Source organism: Lampris incognitus, chromosome 13, assembly GCF_029633865.1.
Source record: "Lampris incognitus isolate fLamInc1 chromosome 13, fLamInc1.hap2, whole genome shotgun sequence".
NCBI classification, from domain to species: domain Eukaryota; kingdom Metazoa; phylum Chordata; class Actinopteri; order Lampriformes; family Lampridae; genus Lampris; species Lampris incognitus.
This window is the reverse complement of record NC_079223.1, coordinates 48,111,358-48,134,379: the sequence shown is the minus strand read 5'-3', so window position 1 is coordinate 48,134,379 and position 23,022 is coordinate 48,111,358. Positions and strand designations below refer to the sequence as shown.

The window sequence follows — 23,022 nt, the reverse complement described above, 5'->3', positions numbered from 1 at the left end:
ATGGTATTACTAACTAAACTATCTACAAGACGAGTTTCTGTACTATCACATTAAAACTCAGACAAGATGGTATTACTAACTAAACTATCTTGCAAGACGAGTTTCTGTACTATCACATTAAAACTATTACAAGATGGTATTACTAACTAAAGTATCTAGCAAGACGAGTTTCTGTACTATCACATTAAAACTCTTACAAGATGGTATTACTAACTAAACTATCTAGCGAGACGAGTTTCTGTACTATCACATTAAAACTCATACAAGATGGTATTACTAACTAAACTATCTAGCGAGACGAGTTTCTGTACTATAGCAATAAAACTCTTACAAGATGGTATTACTAACTAAACCATCTAGCAAGACGAGTTTCTGTACTATCACATTAAAACTCATACAAGATGGTATTACTAACTAAACTATCTAGCAAGACGAGTTTCTGTACTATCACATTAAAACTATTACAAGATGGTATTACTAACTAAACTATCTAGCGAGACGAGTTTCTGTACTATCACATTAAAACTCAGACAAGATGGTATTACTAACTAAACTATCTAGCAAGACGAGTTTCTGTACTATCACATTAAAACTATTACAAGATCGTATTACTAACTAAAGTATCTAGCAAGACGAGTTTCTGTTCTATCACATTACAACTCTTACAAGATGGTATTACTAACTAAACTATATAGCGAGACGAGTTTCTGTACTATCACATTAAAACTCATACAAGATGGTATTACTAACTAAACTACATAGCGAGACGAGTTTCTGTACTATCACATTAAAACTCATACAAGATGGTATTACTAACTAAACCATCTAGCAAGACGAGTTTCTGTACTATCATATTAAAACTCTTACAAGATGGTATTACTAACTAAACTATCTAGCAAGACGAGTTTCTGTACTATCACATTAAAACTCATACAAGATGGTATTACTAACTAAACTATCTAGCAAGACGAGTTTCTGTACTATGACATTAAAACTCTTACAAGATGGTATTACTAACTAAACTATCTAGCAAGCCGAGTTTCTGTACTATCACATTAAAACTCTTACAAGATGGTATTACTAACTAAACTATCTAGCGAGACGAGTTTCTGTACTATCACATTAAAACTCATACAAGATGGTATTACTAACTAAACTATCTAGCAAGACGAGTTTCTGTACTATCCCATTAAAACTCACACAAGATGGTATTACTAACTAAACTATCTAGCAAGACGAGTTTCTGTACTATCACTTTAAAACTATTACAAGATGGTATTACTAACTAAACTATCTAGCAAGACGACTTTCTGTACTATCACATTAAAACTCTTACAAGATGGTATTACTAACTAAACTATCTAGCAAGACGAGTTTCTGTACTATCATATTAAAACTCATACAAGATGGTATTACTAACTAAACTATCTAGCAAGACAAGTTTCTGTACTATCATATTAAAACTCTTACAACATGGTATTACTAACTAAACCATCTAGCAAGACGAGTTTCTGTACTATCACATTAAAACTCATACAAGATGGTATTACTAACTAAACTATCTAGCAAGAGGAGTTTCTGTACTATCACATTAAAAGTCTTACAAGATGGTATTACTAACTAAACTATCTAGCAAGACGAGTTTCTGTACTATCACATTAAAACTCTTACAAGATGGTATTACTAACTAAACTATCTAGCGAGACAAGTTTCTGTACTATCACATTAAAACTATTACAAGATGGTATTACTAACTAAAGTATCTAGCAAGACGAGTTTCTGTACTATCACATTACAACTCTTACAAGATGGTATTACTAACTAAACTATATAGCGAGACGAGTTTCTGTACTATCACATTAAAACTCATACAAGATGGTATTACTAACTAAACTACATAGCGAGACGAGTTTCTGTACTATCACATTAAAACTCATACAAGATGGTATTACTAACTAAACCATCTTGCAAGACGAGTTTCTGTACTATCACATTAAAACTCATACAAGATGGTATTACTAACTAAACTATCTAGCAAGACGAGTTTCTGTACTATCACATTAAAACTATTACAAGATGGTATTACTAACTAAACTATCTAGCGAGACGAGTTTTTGTACTATCACATTAAAACTCTTACAAGATGGTATTACTAACTAAAGTATCTAGCAAGACGGGTTTCTGTACTATCACATTAAAACTCATCCAAGATGGTATTGCTAACTAAACTATCTAGCAAGACGAGTTTCTGTACTATCCCATTAAAACTCATACAAGATGGTATTACTAACTAAACTATCTAGCAAGACGAGTTTCTGTACTATCACTTTAAAACTATTACAAGATGGTATTACTAACTAAACTATCTAGCAAGACGAGTTTCTGTACTATCACATTAAAACTCATACAAGATGGTATTACTAACTAAACTATCTAGCAAGACAAGTTTCTGTACTATCATATTAAAACTCTTACAAGATGGTATTACTAACTAAACTATCTAGCGAGACGAGTTTCTGTACTATCACATTAAACTCATACAAGATGGTATTACTAACTAAACTATCTAGCAAGACGAGTTTCTGTACTATCACATTAAAACTCTTACAAGATGGTATTACTAACTAAACTATCTAGCGAGACGAGTTTCTGTACTATCACATTAAAACTCTTACAAGATGGTATTACTAACTAAACTATCTAGCGAGACGAGTTTCTGTACTATCACATTAAAACTCTTAGAAGATGGTATTACTAACTAAACTATCTAGCAAGACGAGTTTCTGTACTATCACATTAAAACTCTTACAAGATGTTATTACTAACTAAACTATCTAGCAAGACGAGTTTCTGTACTATCACATTAAAACTATTACAAGATGGTATTACTAACTAAACTATCTAGCAAGACGACTTTCTGTACTATCACAGTAAAACTCTTACAAGATGGTATTACTAACTAAACTATCTAGCAAGACGAGTTTCTGTACTATCCCATTAAAACTCATACAAGATGGTATTACTAACTAAACTATCTAGCGAGACGAGTTTCTGTACTATCACATTAAAACTCATACAAGATGGTATTACTAACTAAACCATCTAGCAAGACGAGTTTCTGTACTATCACATTAAAACTCTTACAAGATGGTATTACTAACTAAACTATCTAGCGAGACGAGTTTCTGTACTATCACATTAAAACTCATACAAGATGGTATTACTAACTAAACTATCTAGCAAGACGAGTTTCTGTACTATCCCATTAAAACTCACACAAGATGGTATTACTAACTAAACTATCTAGCAAGACGAGTTTCTGTACTATCACTTTAAAACTATTACAAGATGGTATTACTAACTAAACTATATAGCGAGACGAGTTTCTGTACTATCACATTAAAACTCATACAAGATGGTATTACTAACTAAACTACATAGCGAGACGAGTTTCTGTACTATCACATTAAAACTCATACAAGATGGTATTACTAACTAAACCATCTAGCAAGACGAGTTTCTGTACTATCACATTAAAACTCATACAAGATGGTATTACTAACTAAACTATCTAGCAAGACGAGTTTCTGTACTATCACATTAAAACTATTACAAGATGGTATTACTAACTAAACTATCTAGCGAGACGAGTTTTTGTACTATCACATTAAAACTCTTACAAGATGGTATTACTAACTAAAGTATCTAGCAAGACGGGTTTCTGTACTATCACATTAAAACTCATCCAAGATGGTATTGCTAACTAAACTATCTAGCAAGACGAGTTTCTGTACTATCCCATTAAAACTCATACAAGATGGTATTACTAACTAAACTATCTAGCAAGACGAGTTTCTGTACTATCACTTTAAAACTATTACAAGATGGTATTACTAACTAAACTATCTAGCAAGACGAGTTTCTGTACTATCACATTAAAACTCATACAAGATGGTATTACTAACTAAACTATCTAGCAAGACAAGTTTCTGTACTATCATATTAAAACTCTTACAACATGGTATTACTAACTAAACTATCTAGCAAGACGAGTTTCTGTACTATCACATTAAAACTCATACAACATGGTATTACTAACTAAACTATCTAGCAAGACGAGTTTCTGTACTATCACATTAAAACTCATACAACATGGTATTACTAACTAAACTATCTAGCAAGACGAGTTTCTGTACTATCACATTAAAACTCTTACAAGATGGTATTACTAACTAAACTATCTAGCGAGACGAGTTTCTGTACTATCACATTAAAACTATTACAAGATGGTATTACTAACTAAAGTATCTAGCAAGACGAGTTTCTGTACTATCACATTACAACTCTTACAAGATGGTATTACTAACTAAACTATCTAGCGAGACGAGTTTCTGTACTATCACATTAAACTCATACAAGATGGTATTACTAACTAAACTATCTAGCAAGACGAGTTTCTGTACTATCACATTAAAACTCTTACAAGATGGTATTACTAACTAAACTATCTAGCGAGACGAGTTTCTGTACTATCACATTAAAACTCTTACAAGATGGTATTACTAACTAAACTATCTAGCGAGACGAGTTTCTGTACTATCACATTAAAACTCTTAGAAGATGGTATTACTAACTAAACTATCTAGCAAGACGAGTTTCTGTACTATCACATTAAAACTCTTACAAGATGTTATTACTAACTAAACTATCTAGCAAGACGAGTTTCTGTACTATCACATTAAAACTATTACAAGATGGTATTACTAACTAAACTATCTAGCAAGACGACTTTCTGTACTATCACAGTAAAACTCTTACAAGATGGTATTACTAACTAAACTATCTAGCAAGACGAGTTTCTGTACTATCCCATTAAAACTCATACAAGATGGTATTACTAACTAAACTATCTAGCGAGACGAGTTTCTGTACTATCACATTAAAACTCATACAAGATGGTATTACTAACTAAACCATCTAGCAAGACGAGTTTCTGTACTATCACATTAAAACTCTTACAAGATGGTATTACTAACTAAACTATCTAGCAAGACGAGTTTCTGTACTATCAGTTGACAAACAGAAGGTAACGAACAATTCATTGATTACCATATGATAAAAATACAACCTTATATGAGAAGAGTAGCTGAATAAGCAATAAAATAACAAAATGCAATAGAATAATAAAACACGGTTATCAGCATATCGTTTGACTCGAAAGACTTAACCGTAGATGGCATTAGGGTTACATGGTGGAAATGCAGTTGAAATCCTCGCTCAGTGTCGGTCAGTTTAAGCGATACAGTCATGGGAGGAGTTGGACCGTTGTTCATGAACTTGTCTGCTGAGTGATGCTAGTTGGGGTACTACAGGGTCAAGCAGTTCACATCAACCTAAACATGTGCGGAAACCAAGAGAATTACATTGAAGGCCTCTAAGGAATTTATGCCCTTAAGATAAGCTTAGCAGCACTTAGAAAGGTCCGGAGAGGCGCTTGAGGGTTTTTATGTGATTATGTGTTTGCGTGTTTGTGTGTGAGAGAGAGCAAGGGGTAGAGAGAGAGAGAGAGAGAGAGCGAGAGAGAGAGAGAGAGAGAGAGAAGGAATGCGGTTTGAATTGTTCATTTCAAGTCATTTTCCTGGTAAAACGAGAATGTAATTAACCTCAAATACAGCATGATGGTCTCCATTATATGGTGGGGTGAGAAAGTTGTACTCCAAAAAGAAACGAGTTCTTGTCTTATGTGGAGATGGGATTAACTCTTCTCCCTGTGATCAGGGGTGAAGATAACCTGGAAATGGTATTAACTGGTCCCACACCCTGTTTTAGATCTTATAACCAGGTCCAGCATAAACTCTCCCGGGAGAGTTTACTATCTGGTTAGTGTCAGTTTGTTATGTTTATGTGAAGTGAAGGAAAGGTCACTGTGCAGACCCACCGAATAGCTGAATGGCTACTCATCTCTGGTGATTTCCCATGTATTTGTGTGAGAGAGAGAGAGAGATCGGTTAACTGGGGCTACTCTCTCCTTGTTGACAACAGGCCACTTAATCCGGTGATTTCCTGGCTTGGGGTGAGGCTGGTGGAGGGTCTGGGCACTTCTGGACGACTTCGAGCCTGGCTCCTCCTGCCTCTCATCCGGTACTGAACTGGCGCGTTGTATTCTTGCTTTCCTGTCAAGCATTTCATTTTGGCCTTGTGGATCTTCAGGCCGGGATGGTTTTTATAGACTTTGCCACATACACAAACTGCACTCGTAGTTGTTACTCCATTAGCCTGGGTGATTGCCCAATGGAGTAACGACTACACCCTATTACTCAGTAGTGCTTTCCATAGCTTGTTACGGGAGATGCAGTTTTGGGGTGCTAACCCTCACTGCCCCGATTACCGTCTCTCCAGCTGTCACCACTCTATTCGTGGTAGTCATCTTTCCTGTTTCTGGAAGTCACTGGCCTAGCTAGGTTACATTGGTTTTAACATACATAACTGAAGCACATCAGTGATGTGACCAGGGGTCATCTGGAGTTTTGGGTCTTCCAACATCAGACACCTTTGCCCAGGTGAGCCAGCCAGGGGTGATTGGGCCCCGGCTTGTGTTCAAGCAGCTTGTCTGGTCCACGGCCATCTTGTTGCCTCAGAGAAGATCAGTCACAGTCAAAGTCTACGATATATTGTTCAGGTCTTAATAAAGATGTGTTGTCAAATTGTCGACAGAACAGATTTAAATGAGAGCATTTAAGCAAGTGTGCAGACTATTTTTTCTTGTTTTCAGTGTGCTTTTTCTGTTTTAGCACCTTGCTAGAGATTTTAACCCCCCCCCACTTTTCTCCGAATTGTACTTGGCCAATTACCCAACTCTTCCGAGCCGTCCCAGTCTCTGCTCCACCCCCTCTGCTGATCCGGGGAGGGCTGCAGACTACCACATGCCTCCTCCCATACATGTGGAGTCTCCAGCCGCTTCTTTTCACCTGACAGTGAGGAGTTTCGCCAGGGGGACGTAGCACGTGGGAGGGTCACGCTATTCCCCCCAGTTCCCCCTCCCCCTGAACAGGCGCCCCGATCGACCAGAGGAGGTGCTAGTGCAGCAACCAGGACCCACACCCAAATTCTGCTTCCCACCTACAGACACAGCCAATTGTGTCAGTAGGGATGCCCGACCAAGCCGGAGGCAACGCGGGGGATTCGAACCGGAGATCCCCGAGAGATTTTTGTGGATGCAGCCGATCAAACGCTCATTAAGATGGAGCTTTAACACCAGAGCGACCTACCTAAAACGACCATGGGCGGTCAAATTGATGGCCGGTTTTTTAAACTCTATATTCTGTCAAGATAAATACCCAATTGAGATATTAATGCATTACATATGTTAGGATGTCTGTTAAGAAACGACCGACACCAAATTTAACATTTTCACAACTTTAATACTATTTTCACAATTTAAAATGGCCGCTGTCCAGCGCCTGTAAATACTGCAGCACCTCGGTGGGAGTCATGTGCGTCTGTAACCAGACATGTTGGACATCACACATCAAGTTTAGGGGGCATCCGGGTAGTGTAGTGGTCTATTCCATTGCCTACCAACACGGGGATTGCTGGTTCGAATCCCCATGTTACCTCCAGCTTGGTCGGGCGTCCCTACAGACCCAGTTGGCCGTGTCTGTGGGGGTGGGACGCTGGATGTGGGTATGTGTCCTGCTCGCTGCACTAGGTCTGCTCCTCTGCTCGGGGGGGAGGGGGAACTGGGGGGAATAGGGTGATCCTCCCATGCGTTACGTACCCCTGGTGAAACTCCTCACTGTCAGGTGAAAAGAAGCGGCTGGTGACTCCACATGTATGGGAGGAGGCGTGTGGCAGTCTGCAGCCCTCCCCGGATCGGCAGAGGGGGTGGAGCAGCGACCGGGACGGCTCGGAAGAGTGGGGTAATTGGCCGGGTACAGTTGGGGAGAATCAAGTTTAGACTATTTGTCTGCACTGAAGGACGCTAGTGTGTTTCTAGGACAGAGCAACGAACTTCACGAAGGAAATGATGCGATCAACACACGTCATGAATACTGACACGACGCACGCCATCACGCGCAAGTTACGAGACGGTCGTGTTGACCGCTCATGGTCGGTTTAGGTAGATCTGAACTGTTTTTGTGCAATTGATCTGAAACTCATTTTTAATGCAAATATGTGCAGTTTTAGGAGCATTCAGGGAGCGGCAGGTCTGTGTCGTCCTCCAAGTCATTAAACTTTGAAAATCCAAAACGGTCATCATGGGCGTCTTGGTCGTTGTAGTGTTTAAAGAGGCTGACCCACTGTCCTCAGTCTGGCCAGTCAGACTGAAGCCCTCTGCCACACAGCATTAGGGCTTTTACTGGTGAGCAATTAAAGTGCGTCATAAGATGTGTTCATATTTCTCTCTGTTATCTATCATGCAGATGCTCTATTGTTAGCATTTTTATTTTAGCTTACTTTCTAGCTGGGTACAATGATGCTTATTCCCTAAATAACTTCCCTCCACTTACTCGCTTGACATTCCTCGATGTGCTTATACTCGATATTACACATTTTTCTTTACTAGATGTTTGACTGTCTCTGTGCAGTAGGTTGTGGTTATTTTATGTCAAGTGAAATTAACTGAACTTGCAAAAGTACTTGTAGCTCACTATAACCTGAGCTCCACATCACCCATGGCCTCTCCTTCACGTGTCGTACCTTTCCTTGGTTTATGTAACACAAGCATCGACTGTATGTCTTGGGTTTTTGGTTTTCAACCTGTGCATCGATTCAGGGTTGTATGTGCATTATTTGTGTGCTGTGTATAGGGGTGTGTGTCTTGTGTGTTTGTGTGTGGTGTTTTCTCAAGGCCTGGTGTGCATTATCGTTTTCCAATACCAAACTCAATTTAACTTTTTAAAGAGATGAAATATGCCTTTCCGTTCCCAGGAGTGAGTTTTTTTTTATTCACATATATCAACAAGAGGAGGGAGGGGAGTGGGTGAATATCGTGTTTTGATGGTGCTTGGCCCCAAGGGTGTTTTACACGGGTGGTTTTTATTGCAACACAGCAACAACCACAAATGAATCACCGGTTTATTTTTCGCAATGGCAAATGAGCACAGCAAATTTATGGTCATTTTTTACTCCCATCTACATGCCAAACGTATTGGATCCAAACAGATATCTCCATTTTACATGTCACATGTAGTGTACATGCCTGCCCCCCTCTTCGTTCTACACTATATGGCCAAAAGTATGTGGACGTCCCTTCTAATGAGTGGATTTGGCTATTTCAGCCACGTCGGTTGCTGGTAGAAGCATGAAATTAAGCACACAGCCATGCATTCTGTATAGACAAATATTGGCAGTAGAGTGGGTCATATATGGGTGTCTGGGCTCAGCCTTAGAGACAGGGTGAGGAGCTCGGATATCCAGAGAGCGCTTGGAGTAGAACTGCTGCTCCTTTGCGTTGAAAGGAGCCAGTTGAGGTGGTTCAGGCATCTGATTAGGATGCCTCCTGGACGCCTTCCTTTGGAGGTTTTCCGGGCACGTCCAACTGGGAGGAGACCCTGGGGTAGACCCAGAACTCGCTGGAGGGACTACATGTCCAATCTGGCCTGGGAACACCTTGGGATCCCCCAGGAGGAGCTGGAGGGCGTTGCTGGGGAGAGGGAGGTCTGGAGTGCTCTACTTAGCTTGCTGCCACTGTGACCTGACCCCAGAGAAGCGGCTGATGAGGAATGAATGAATGAATGGGTCATACTGAAGACCCCCGTGAATTTCAACGGCGCACTTATAGGATACCGCCTTTGTATGTGAAATCTCTGCCCTGGTAGAGCTGCCCCAGTCAACTGTAACTGCTGTCATTGTGAAGCGGAAATATCTAGGAGCCTCAAGAGCTCAGCCACGAAGCGGTAGGCCAAACAAGTCACAGAACGGGACCGCCGAGTGCTGAAGCACGTAGCAAGTAAAAATCATCTGGTCGCAACACTCACTACTGAGTTCCAAACTGCCTCTTTAGACAATATCAGCACGAGTGTTCGTCAGGAGCTTCATGAAATGTGTTTCCATGGCCGAGCAGCCACATATATAAGCCCAAGCTCACCAAGCGTTGTCTGGAGTGAGGAATCTGTCTGACAGATGAATCGGGGTTTGGTAGATGCCAGGAGTACCCTCTCCACATGACTGACTGTTTACATCCCACACTTCCCTCCCGGAACCTCCATTTTCACCTATGGTGGCACCCGCTGGCTCCCTCCACTGGCCTCATCTGTCATTGACCCTCTCACCGGGAGTTTTCCCCATACAGAGACTATTATTATACACCGGATCTCTCATCCACATGACATAGTAGAAACAACAACAACCGAATATCTGGAGCAAATATCTGCAATTTTCGTCATATTTGCTGTATTCCTGTTGCTTTTCACTCTGCTTTGACACCAAATAATTTTGCCCTCTTGAATGTGAGAGCTGTTGGTAATAAGTCCTTTATCATTAATTATTTTATTGTTTCTGATAATCTGATTTTTTTATTTTTTTATTTTCTTAAATTTTTTTTATGATTACTGGGACATGGCTGTCCCCAGATTGAAATTGGCTGATTGAGGCTAGGCCCCCAGATCTTGCATATTTACATATTCTCAGGCCCACTGGTAGAGGGGGTAGCCTAGCTGTTTTTTTATAAGTTAGGCCTTAAGTGCCATCCTGTTACTTTTGATAATTTCATATCCTTTAAGGTTTTAAGGTTCTTAATCACTGGCCCTCCCCCTTTGCTCTGCATCTTAATGTATAATTCAGTTAGTTTTATTTCTGCGTTTTCTGCCCTATCTATTGTCATGCTAAAATATGACAGCGTGCTTATTCTTGGGGATTTTTTTTTTAATAGGATCCCCCCCCCCCCAATTGTATCCGGCCAATTACCCCACTCCTCCGAGCCATCCCGGTCACTGCTCCACCCCCTCTTCCAATCGGGGGAGGGCTGGAACTCTACTCCTCGATGGCTCAGAAGTTGTGGTGGCCCTCAAGGCCCAGTTCTTGGCCCCCTTCTGTTTTCTATATAGGCGCTGCCTCATGGCCAGGTCATTCAAAATCATGATGTGTTTTACCATTTTTATGCCGACAACACTCACTTATACATGCCACTAAAACTCACAGATCCTAGCAGCCTAGCAAATTTCACAACTTGCCTCCCACACATTAAATCCTGGATGGCCCAAATTTTTCATAAATTTAATGATGATAAGTCTGAGGTCATTCTGTTCAGTCCCCCAAATTCCATCAGCCCTTATGGTACTAATCTTGGTGGTCTGTCAAATAGTCTTAAGCAGGCTGCTAGGAATCTTGTAATAAAATCAAACATGTGGTACAGTCATGTTTTCTCCAGCTCAAGGCAATCTCTATAATTAGGTTGTTTTTATCGATTGCGTATCTACAAAAAGTTTTACATGCTTTTATCTATTCTTGGCTTGATTATTGCAACGCAGTTTACTCAGGTATCAGCAAGGGCTCCCTCCACCATCTGCCGTTTGTACAAAACATCACTGCTCGACTCACTACCAAGACAGAGAGCCATGACCACATCACTCCTGTGCTTGCCTCGCTACACTGGCTCCCTGTTAGATTTGGAATTGATTTCGAAATTTTATTGCACATTTTTAAGACCTTAACGGTCTTGCTCGTCCATACATTTCTGATTTATTGACCCAGTATACGCTCTCTCGACCATTAAGATCCACAGATGGAGCCCTGCTCATTATTCCCAGGTCATGGTTTGTCATAAAGGATGATCGGGCTTTTGCTGTTAGAGCCCCTACCCTCACACGCACGCACACACACACACACACACACACACACTCTTCTTATTGAAGTCAGACAAACTAAGACTCTAGCTTCTTGTAAATCTCTTCTTAAAACCTTTCTATTTGTGAAAGCTTTTGAAAATATTTGATATTTGTTTTATCTATTTATGCTGTTTTTATTTTTATTTCTGCTTATTTGATCTTTTTAATTTATTGTTACCTCCTCTTTGCTCATGTCCATTGATCTTATTCTTATTTTTGCCTTGTATGGTTTTATTTCTTTTATAAAGCACTTTGTAACATTGTTTTAGAAAAGTGCTAAAAAGTAAAGTTGTTGCCGCTCTGGTGGCCGAGCGGAATAAACCGCCGTTCTTGCAATCCGCTCGTCACGTGGCTGGGAGGTTCGTATCCCAGACTCGCCGTAACCGGTCACGGCCAGAGCGTCCATGGGGTAAGGCCTTCATTAGGCCACCCTTACCCGAGGCATAGTGGTGTAGATCGGTGTAGTGTTCGGGGACTCGTCGTTCTCCAGCGACCCCTCTGGCCCATCCGGGCGCGTGCAGCCAAGCAACCGAAAGCATTCTCCCTACGTCTCCTTCACGGCCTGAAGGTGATGCAATCCATGCGAGGCCTCTGCGTGTAAACTAGCGAGAGCAGCCGACACGAGTCTGAAGGAAGCTGGTGTTAGGACTATCTCCTTCCTGTGGGAACATGAGCCAGGGGAGTTATTCCACAAGAGTTCCGGCCATATGCCATTGGGTTAATCAGGTGGGATACGGGGAAAAACTAGAAATACATTTTTTTTTAAAAAGTAAAGTTGTTGTTATTATTATTATGTCCTTTTTTACATACTAACTGCCCAAATGCATATTGCTGACTGTTAAGATTTTTGAAGGAGGAATGACTTTATGGGGCTGTTTTTCATGGTTTGGGCTGGCTCCTTAGTTCCAGTGAAGAGAAATCTTAATTCTGCAGTACACAGTTACAATCTAGAGAATTATGTGGTTCCAACTTTGAGGCAGCATTTTTGGAAAGACCCTTTCCTTTTGCAGCATGATACTGTCCCCGTGCACAAGGTCCATAAAGACATGGTTTGGTGTGAAAAAACTTTTTTATTAGGGGGGGAGGGGGGATTTTTTTCTCCCTTTTTCTCCCCAATTGTATCTGGTCAATTACCCTGCTCTTTCCGAGCCGTCCCGGTCTCTGCTCCAACCCCTCTGCTGATCCGGGGAGGGCTGCAGACCACCACATGCCTCCTCCCATACATGTGGAGTCGCCAGCTGCTTCTTTTCACCTGACAGTGAGGAGTTTCACCAGGGAGACGTAGCACGTGGGAGGATCACGCTATTCCCCCCAGCTTCCCACCTGCAGACGCGTCCGATTGTGTCTGTAGGGACGCCTGACCAAGCCAGAGGTAACATGGGGATTCGATCCAGCGATCCCCATGTTGGTAGGCAACGGAATAGACTGCTATGCTACCCGGACGCCCTGGTGTGGAAGAACTTGGATTGGATGGCCTGCACAGAACCCTGCTCAAAACCGTCCATCCCCTTTGGGATGAATTGGAACGCTGACTGTGAGCCAGGCTTGCCGCCCAACAGCAGTGCTCAGCCTCATTAATGCTCTCTTGGCTGAATGGGAGCAAATCCCCGCAGCCGTGTTCCAACATGGCTGTGTTAGCAGCAAAGGCGGGAGCAACTCCATATTAATGCCCGGGGTTTTGCAATGACATGTTAAGCAAGGACATATGGCTGTAGTGCCCACGTGTTCACATACTTTTAGCCATGTAGTGTATCTCTAAAAGGCCTCTTTCCATGCTTACATCAACCAGACTAAGATCGTAGTCCAGACTTTCTCCCAACTGGCTCTGAAATGGTGGGTTGAACTCCCGTCTTCAGTAAGAGCTACAGACTCGCTTATTCCATTCAGGAAAGAGCGAAAAGCTTTTCATTTCCAGACTCACCTCTCAAGGGTGGGCAGTCTTACCCAGAAAGGGCCGGTGTGGGTGAAGGTTTTTGGTCCAGCCAAGCAGTTACTCACCTGATCCCACTAATCAACCAGTAGAGTCCTCACTGAGGGACTCCATTAGGAGACACAGGTGTGTAACTGCTTGGTTGGGACAAAAACCTTCACCCACACCGGCCCTTTCTGGATAAGACTGCCCACCCCTGCGTATAGGTGGTCTGTAAGCATGACTGTGAGGCTGATTTGTGGCATTGTCGAGTTAAATTGCTAATTCGTGGTACTTAGTTCCAGTTTGTAGCCCCATGAGATTTTCCTTTCAATGAAAAGTGTGATATAATAAATACATTCTGTTGTTATTATTATTATTGTTGTTGTTGTTATGTATTTACTTATTTATTTTTATTCATTCATGTTTGAAGCCCCTATCATTCACGTCAGTATTGATCATCTACCTTTTTCACATAATTAGTTGCTCTTCACGTGCACTCTTGGCCACGATGTGATTGCTATTCAATACTCTAGGAAGCCTGTAGGTTAACACATGATTATATCTGCCAAAAGATCGCTCTGTTTTCAAGTCCCTTTGGATAGAAGCGTCTACTAATTGAGAAAATGTAAATATAGATCAGGTGCTTCACAGTCAGTTGTTGTAATGTCACAGTATGGGAGAAGGTATGGTTCGATGTGAAATGAGCATTATCAACTGTGGAAGTAGGACGGCTAAGCTGCTGTGTGCCCTGCTGATGTGAGGCAGAAGATTCATACAGGCATCAGCACTTGCTGAAGGAGATAATAGTGTGATGCTATTCTGTTGAGCCACTTACAGGCCTGCTAATACTTCCTCATCTCTCACTGATGGCAACAATAGCCGTCTGATCTAATCTGGCCAGGTGGTGTGTTCACTTAGCGGCACGGTGGCGCAGTGGTTAGCTCGGTCGCCTCACAGCAAGAAGGTCCTGGGTTCGAGCCCCGGGGTAGTCCAACCTCGGGGGTCGTCCCGGGTCGTCCCTGTGTGGGGTTTGCATGTTCTCCCCGTGTCTGTGTGGGTTTCCTCCGGGGGCTCCGGTTTCCTCCCACAGTCCAAAGACATGTAGGTCAGGTGAACCGGCCGTACTACATTGTCCCTGTGTGTGTGGGTGTGGGTGTGGTTGGGGTGGGATGGCCTGGTCTAGAGGCCTGTCCAGGGTTTCTCCCTGCCTGCCGCCCAATGACTGCTGGGATAGGCTCCAGCGACCCTGAGAGCAGGATAAGCGGTTCAGATAATGGATGGATAGGTGGATGGATGGATGGGATCCCGGTTCGAATCCCCGTGTTACCTCCGGCTTGGTCGGGCATCCCTACAGACACAATTAGCCGTGTCTGCGGGTGGGAAGCCGGATGTGGGTATGTGTCACTGCACTAGCGCCTCCTCTGGTCGGTCAAGGTGCCTGTTCGGGGGGGAGGAGGGACTGGGGGGAGTAACATGATCCTCCCAGGCACTATGTTCCCCTGGTGAAACTCCTCACTGTCAGGTGAAAAGAAGCGGCTGGTGACTCCACATGTATGGGAGGAGGCATGTGGTAGTCTGCAGCCCTCCCCGGATCAGCAGAGGGGGTGGAGCAGAGACCGGGACGGCTCGGAAGGGTGGGGTAATTGGCCAAGTACAATTGGGGAGAAAAAAATCTGGAAAACATTTTTTTTAGTCGAGTCAACAAACAATGTAGATCAAGCAAAATGAACTGAGCTTATTATAGGATGAGGACCAAACAGCCGTCCTTCCTCTGTGTCATTCGGGATTCAATCTACTCATTTTACTCTTTTTTTAAATTATTTTACATTTTTAATGATATATCCGCATTATTTGACACCATGCAGTTCATCCAAAGATGACATCGCAGATTTAGTATCTAGTATGTACAGACTTAGTATCTAGTATGTACCAGATTTAGTATCTATTATGTACCAGATTTAGTATCTAGTATGTCCCAGATTTAGTATCTATTATGTACAGATTTAGTATCTAGTATGTACAGATTCAGTATCTAGTATGTACCAGATTTAGTATCTAGTATGTACCAGATTTAGTATCTAGTATGTACAGATTTAGTATCTAGTATGTACAGACTTAGTATCTAGTATGTACCAGATTTAGTGTCTAGTATGTACTAGATTTAGTATCTAGTATGTACCAGATTTAGTATCTAGTATGTACAGATTTAGTATCTAGTATGTACCAGATTTCGTATCTAGTATGTACAGATTTAGTATCTAGTATGTCCCAGATTTAGTATCTAGTATGTACAGATTTAGTATCTCGTATGTACAGATTTAGTATCTAGTATGTACCAGATTTAGTATCTAGTATGTACAGATTTAGTATCTAGTATGTACCAGATTTAGTATCTAGTATGTCCCAGATTTAGTATCTAGTATGTACCAGATTTAGTATCTAGTATGTCCCAGATTTAGTGTCCAGTATGTACCAGATTTAGTATCTAGTATGTACAGATTTAGTATCTAGTATGTACAGATTTAGTATCTAGTATGTCCCAGATTTAGTATCTAGTATGTACAGATTTAGTATCTCGTATGTACAGATTTAGTATCTAGTATGTACCAGATTTAGTATCCAGTATGTACCAGATTTAGTATCTAGTATGTACAGATTTAGTATCTAGTATGTACCAGATTTAGTATCTAGTATGTCCCAGATTTAGTGTCCAGTATGTACCAGATTTAGTATCTAGTATGTCCCAGATTTAGTGTCTAGTATGTACCAGATTTAGTATCTAGTATGTACAGATTTAGTATCTAGTATGTACTAGATTTAGTATCTAGTATGTACCAGATTTAGTATCTAGTATGTCCCAGATTTAGTATCTAGTATGTACAGATTTAGTATCTAGTATGTACCAGATTTAGTATCTAGTATGTACAGATTTAGTATCTAGTACACTACCGTTCAAAAGTTTGGGATCACCCAAACAATTTTGTGTTTTCCATGAAAAGTCACACTTATTCACCACCATATGTTGTGAAATGAATAGAAAATAGAGTCAAGACATTGACAAGGTTAGAAATAATGATTTGTATTTGAAATAAGATTTTTTTTACATCAAACTTTGCTTTCGTCAAAGAATCCTCCATTTGCAGCAATTACAGCATTGCAGACCTTTGGCATTCTAGCTGTTAATTTGTTGAGGTAATCTGGAGAAATTGCACCCCACGCTTCCAGAAGCAGCTCCCACAAGTTGGATTGGTTGGATGGGCACTTCTTTGAGCAGATTGAGTTTCTGGAGCATCACATTTGTGGGGTCAATTAAACGCTCAAAATGGCCAGAAAAAGAGAACTTTCATCTGAAACTCGACAGTCTATTCTTATTCTTAGAAATGAAGGCTATTCCATGCGAGAAATTGCTAAGAAATTGAAGATTTCCTACACCGGTGTGTACTACTCCCTTCAGAGGACAGCACAAACAGGCTCTAACCAGAGTAGAAAAAGAAGTGGGAGGCCGCGTTGCACAACTGAGCAAGAAGATAAGTACATTAGAGTCTCTAGTTTGAGAAACAGACGCCTCACAGGTCCCCAACTGGCATCTTCATTAAATAGTACCTGTTAGAGCCTGTTTGTGCTGTCCTCTGAAGGGAGTAGTACACACCGGTGTAGGAAATCTTCAATTTCTTAGCAATTTCTCGCATGGAATAGCCTTCATTTCTAAGAACAAGAATAGACTGTCGAGTTTCAGATGAAAGTTCTCTTTTTCTGGCCATTTTGAGCGTTTAATTGACCCCACAAATGTGATGCTCCAGAAACTCAATCTGCTCAAAGAAGTGCCCATCCAACCAATCCAACTTGTGGGAGCTGCTTCTGGAAGCGTGGGGTGCAATTTCTCCAGATTACCTCAACAAATTAACAGCTAGAATGCCAAAGGTCTGCAATGCTGTAATTGCTGCAAATGGAGGATTCTTTGACGAAAGCAAAGTTTGATGTAAAAAAAATCTTATTTCAAATACAAATCATTATTTCTAACCTTGTCAATGTCTTGACTCTATTTTCTATTCATTTCACAACATAGGGTGGTGAATAAGTGTGACTTTTCATGGAAAACACAAAATTGTTTGGGTGATCCCAAACTTTTGAACGGTAGTGTATGTACCAGATTTAGTATCTAGTATGTACCAGATTTAGTATCTAGTATGTACCAGATTTAGTATCTAGTATGTACAGATTTAGTATCTAGTATGTACAGATTTAGTATCTAGTATGTACCAGATTTAGTATCTAGTATGTACAGATTTAGTATCTAGTATGTACCAGATTTAGTATCTAGTATGTACAGATTCAGTATCTAGTATGTACCAGATTGTTACATTGAGGACTTGTTTGGTATTTTTGCACTCTTAGAAAACGGGCACCATTAAACTTTTACCATCTATTTTTTTTGTGCCCCTTGGCAGGTTCTGGAGATTCTTGTAAGAGCGGTGGTGGAGAACTTGACCGACAAACAGGGGGTGCAAGCCTCCTCGTACCGCCCCAAAGTCCAGGAGCTCCTGGGCCGTGTGACATCGTGCCACAGCTCCGAAGCCCAGATATGGCGGCAGTATGCCTTGCTGTACGGCGATGGCCACAGTACCAGCCCAGAGGACAATGACAAGGTCGGTGTCTCGTCTAGCTCTCCGCCAACATCCACAGTGTCCCTCCGACACCCTCACATTCTCACTGTATCGCCATGACACACGCGTAAACGCCAGAGATGAAATGTGTGTGTCATATATGAAAGAGTAGTTCACTCATTGAACACGGCGCGTGTTAATAAACTGTTTATGGGGTCGTTAATAACTTACAGATAACAGTAACACATTTGGAGCAGATTAATTTTGCGGTGGTGCATGTGAGCGTGTAATGACTGATGACTCGCATCTTAATACTATAAGCAGTGAGCTGTTGGTGTAATTAATGGATCTTCTGCTACGACCCAACCCTGAGATGCATCCCTATGACCCTCGGCAACAGCATGTCATTTGTCATTGCCCCACCCCTCTCCCTTTTACAGCACCACCTCTTTGGCTACTCGTGGTTGTTACTGTTTTTTTATTATTTTTTATTATTTTTTATTACTTTGACTGGTCTACACCGTTTCACACGCCTGGCGCCGTGCTGTGGCGAAATGGTGTCGCTCTACCTGCTTGTTCTTTATGTTTTTGCGGATTGAACGTGTCAACTGACAAATCAAATACGACAGTCTTGAACTGCTACGTACTCATCAGTCCATGAGCAACTTCCAGCCAGGGTTGGAATACCCCTCAAGTGGCTGTTACCAGAGACGTGAAGTCAAGGGACAGCGTTAGCGACAGCTACCAACATCCGCGGCACAGGAAGCGGGGGAGGAGAGCCAGATTCCTGGTTTGGCTTTGCCGTCGTAAACATCGCACACCGCTTGCTAGTATAACTCTGTCCAACGGTCGCCCCGTGGTAGACAAACAAGAGGAGCTGAATGTCCCCATAGGTAGCAGACAGGACATTGCTGGGCTTTTCGGAAACCTGGCTGAACCCAGCCATCCCAGACTCGACGCTACACAAAGAGGGCATTTCCCCGCACCGGGCAGACCGCACTGAGGACTCAAACAAAGCGAAGGGTGGAGTTGTATGTCTTCCTATCAATCAGAGGTGGTGTGCAAACTCTAAAACGCTGTCACAACCATGCTCTACGGAGTTAGTCACCCACCTTCAAGTGCAGACCCTTCTGCCCGCTGCGGGAATTTTCCTCCATCCTATTGATCGCTGTCTACGTGCCACTGCAGGCTGGGGCGTCAGCTGCTGGCGAGCCACGTCATGGACGTTGAAATCTCCCACCTGGATTTGATGGTGCTGATACTCGGTCACTTTAACCACGTCAACCTGAAAAAGACTACCAAGGTTTAAACAGCAGATCTGGAATGCTGGATCAGTGTTACTCTATCGTCTCTGATGCGTTTCATTCCACGGTTTGGGCACCCCTGGGACTGTCTGATCATAACACGATTTCACTCGTCCCCAAGTATCGTCGAAAACCCGAAACGCAAACTCAAGTACTAGGGTGGGGAAACAATGGTCGCTCCAGTGCTATGGAGAGGCCTAGTGACTATTTAGATATTACAGACTGGTCTGTCTTTAAGGAGTCATGCCATGACTTAGACCAGTGTTTCTCAACCCAGTCCTCAAGGACCCCCTATCCTGCAGATTTTCATTGTAACCCTGCATAGGTAGCCCTGCTTGTACTTACTCGACCAATCATCTCACAGCACTCAATTATGCAAGGTGTGCAACATCTGACAAAATTCATTGCTGATTGGTTGAATAACTACAAACAGGTACCTATTCAGGGTTGCAAAGAAAATATGCAGGATAGGGGGTCCTTGAGGACTGGGTTGAGAAACACTGACTTAGACGATTACGCCAATACTATTGTGTCTTGCATCCATCTCTCAGAAACTGTGTGCGTTCCATCCAACACAGTGACTGTGTTTAGCAACAACAAACCGTGGTTCAGCAGAGAGGTCAAATGTTGCGTAGGGAGAAAAACAATGCATCCAAGAGGGGCGATACAAATCCACAAAATATGAATTTGAGCAGGCAGTGAGGAAGGCTGAGGCCAATTACAAATGCAAGCTGGAGAACAAGCTCCGGAACAAGGACAGCAGCAGAGGTGTGTGGCAGGGGCCTGCGGCATATTGCCAACTATAAGGCCAAACACTCAGCTTGTAACGATGACCCCAAGCTCCCTGACGAACTTAATGAATTTCTACTGCCGTTTTGATAAAACCTCAACCCGCCAACAAAGTCTCCCGAAATTGGAAGCCCCCCTGAGTCCAGCTTTTGTGATTGGAGAGCATGAGGTCAAGGTGTCTGCTGCGCAGTCAGAACAGCAGGAAGACTCCGGGCCCTGACCTTGTGTCCTCAGCCACTTTAAAATGGGGGGGCTGCTGAATTTTCTTCTGTTCTTACTTGTATGTTTAATTGGTCTATCAACCAGTGTAAAGTACCAGCATGCTTTAAATCTGCAGTAATAGTACCTGGGCCTAAGAAGCTCATTGTTAGCTGTTTAAATGACTACAGGCCCGTTGCCTTAACATCTGTTGTAATGAAAGTCTTTCAGCGTAAAGTTAAACATCTGTTCAGTGCTGTGCTAGATCCCAGTCAGTTTGCATACAGGCCAGTGGGTCAGCGGATGATGCTGTATCTCTCTGTCTCCACACTATCTTGCAGCATCTAGAGGCGCCTGCCACCTATGCTCGGGTACTGTTCATTGACTATAGCTCAGCTTTTAATACAGCAATACCCACAAGGCTATATATCAAACTTTTGCAGCGAGGTTTCCATCAGTCTCTATAGCTTTGGTTCTTGGACTTCGTACTGGGCAGAACACAGGTTGTGAAATTCAACAATAGATTTTCAAACTCATTGACCATTAGTACAGGTGCCCCTCAGGGGTGTGTCCTATCACCTCTGCTCTACTCATTACACACCACGCTGACACTGAAAAAAATGACTTAAGTTTGCTGATGATACGATGCTGGTGGGACTGAGTTCCGGTAATGATGAGACAGCTTATAGAAAGGAGGTGCCCTGTCTTGTCAGCTGGTGTAGCAATAACAATCTGGCACTGACCATCAACAAAACTTAAGAACTTGTGGCTGACTTCTGTAAAAATCGGGGAGAGCTACTACCGCCGGTCATTAACAACCAGGTGGTAGAGAGATTGGATCGTTTCAAATTCCTTGGGCCCCCAATCTCCTCCCTGAAATGGAAAGACAACTTCACCACCATCCAGAAGAAAGCTCACCAAAGGCTATTCTTTCTAAGGCAGCTTCGGAAATTTGGAGTGTCACGGGTTGTAATGTTACAATTCTACAGGCTGCAATAAAAAGTGTGCTCACTTTCTGAATAACTGTATGGTAGGACAATTCTGCAGCCCGCGAGGAGAAACTGTTGGACAGAGTTGTGCACACAGCTTCAAAACTAATCGGCTGCGAACTCCCTTCCACCTCTGAATTATACTATAGTCACATTCACCGGAAAGGCTTTAAAATTCTGAAGGACTTCCTCAACCCCGGCCAACCCCCTGTTCAGACATGTCCCTTCAGGTAAAAGAGTCCGCGGGATCAAGACCAGAACGTCTCACTTCCACAACAGCACTTGCCCTGCAGCAGTCTGCACCCTAAAGGCTTCACTGACTGTACCAGTATGGTCTCCTTAAGCACCTGCACTTTCATTTCTCACTGTAAGGGGATGGGATGTTTGGTGGCGTTAACTGAATTCTAATGAACGGTGTGTTTTTGTATACTGTTGTTGTCTTTGAGCACGCTGACACAAATTGCCGGATCAACTTTAAAGTTGATCCGGCAATTTTTAATTTTACTTTAATTTTTTTCAACCGCAAGTCTGTTAGCCGTGTTTATTCAGCAGCGGTAGCCGCCTGTTTGGTTTCTGTCCAGAGGAGGAAACAGATAGGCTGTATAGGGCGGGGCGTAGGCTGAGCTACATCTTTTTAAAGAAACGGGGAACAGCTGTCACAACCATGGAGGTCTTTCAAGGTGATTGAGTCGTCTTCTCAGCAGAACAAATCTGAACGGGAGCGGGAGGAATCCCGTCATGGGCGTTGTGACATAGCCGTGAGGTTTAAGCTAAAATGGCATGAAAAGCCTTTCGTAAGGGGTTTTGTGGGGGGGGAAATAAGAGAAAGAGACTGTGACTGTTTGACCTCTTTTTATAGTACGTTTTATGGGCTGGCTCATGGTTTACAGGCACTGCAGTTCTTGTCCAAGGCCCATCGTTGTGAGGTGCAGGCCAGATGCTGGGAGAAGGACCCTGGGACCTTCAAGGAGGTGATCAAGAGAGCCATAGATTTAGGCAATGGTGAGAGCACCACTCACAAAACTATTGCGACACACACTCACAGACTTATCATAATGCACACACACAACTACCGCAGCACACTGTTGTCAGCCACGTTTGTTTCTGACACATGCAGAAACACACACAATCCACCACAGCGTTCTCTCATATACATACATACAGCATACATACATACATACATACAACATGCACACATACATACATATGTACATACATACAACATACATACATGCATACAACATGCACACATACATACATATGTACATACATACAACATACATACGTACATACATACATACATATGTACGTACGTACAACATACATACGTACGTGCGTACATACATACATGCATACATACATACAACATGCACACATACATATATATGTACATACATA

The 23,022-nt window shown here is 42.3% G+C and overlaps 1 protein-coding gene across 1 annotated transcript in view; it reads left to right on the top strand.

The window, feature by feature from the left end:
- The window catches only part of ttc27 (tetratricopeptide repeat domain 27), a 312,286-nt gene that overhangs the window by 261,325 nt on the left and 27,939 nt on the right, over window positions 1-23,022 (top strand). The window contains exons 17-18 of the mRNA XM_056291937.1: window positions 18,189-18,386; window positions 22,515-22,626. Coding sequence (XP_056147912.1) covers window positions 18,189-18,386; window positions 22,515-22,626 — 310 coding nt within the window. The remainder of the gene's footprint in view (window positions 1-18,188; window positions 18,387-22,514; window positions 22,627-23,022) is intronic.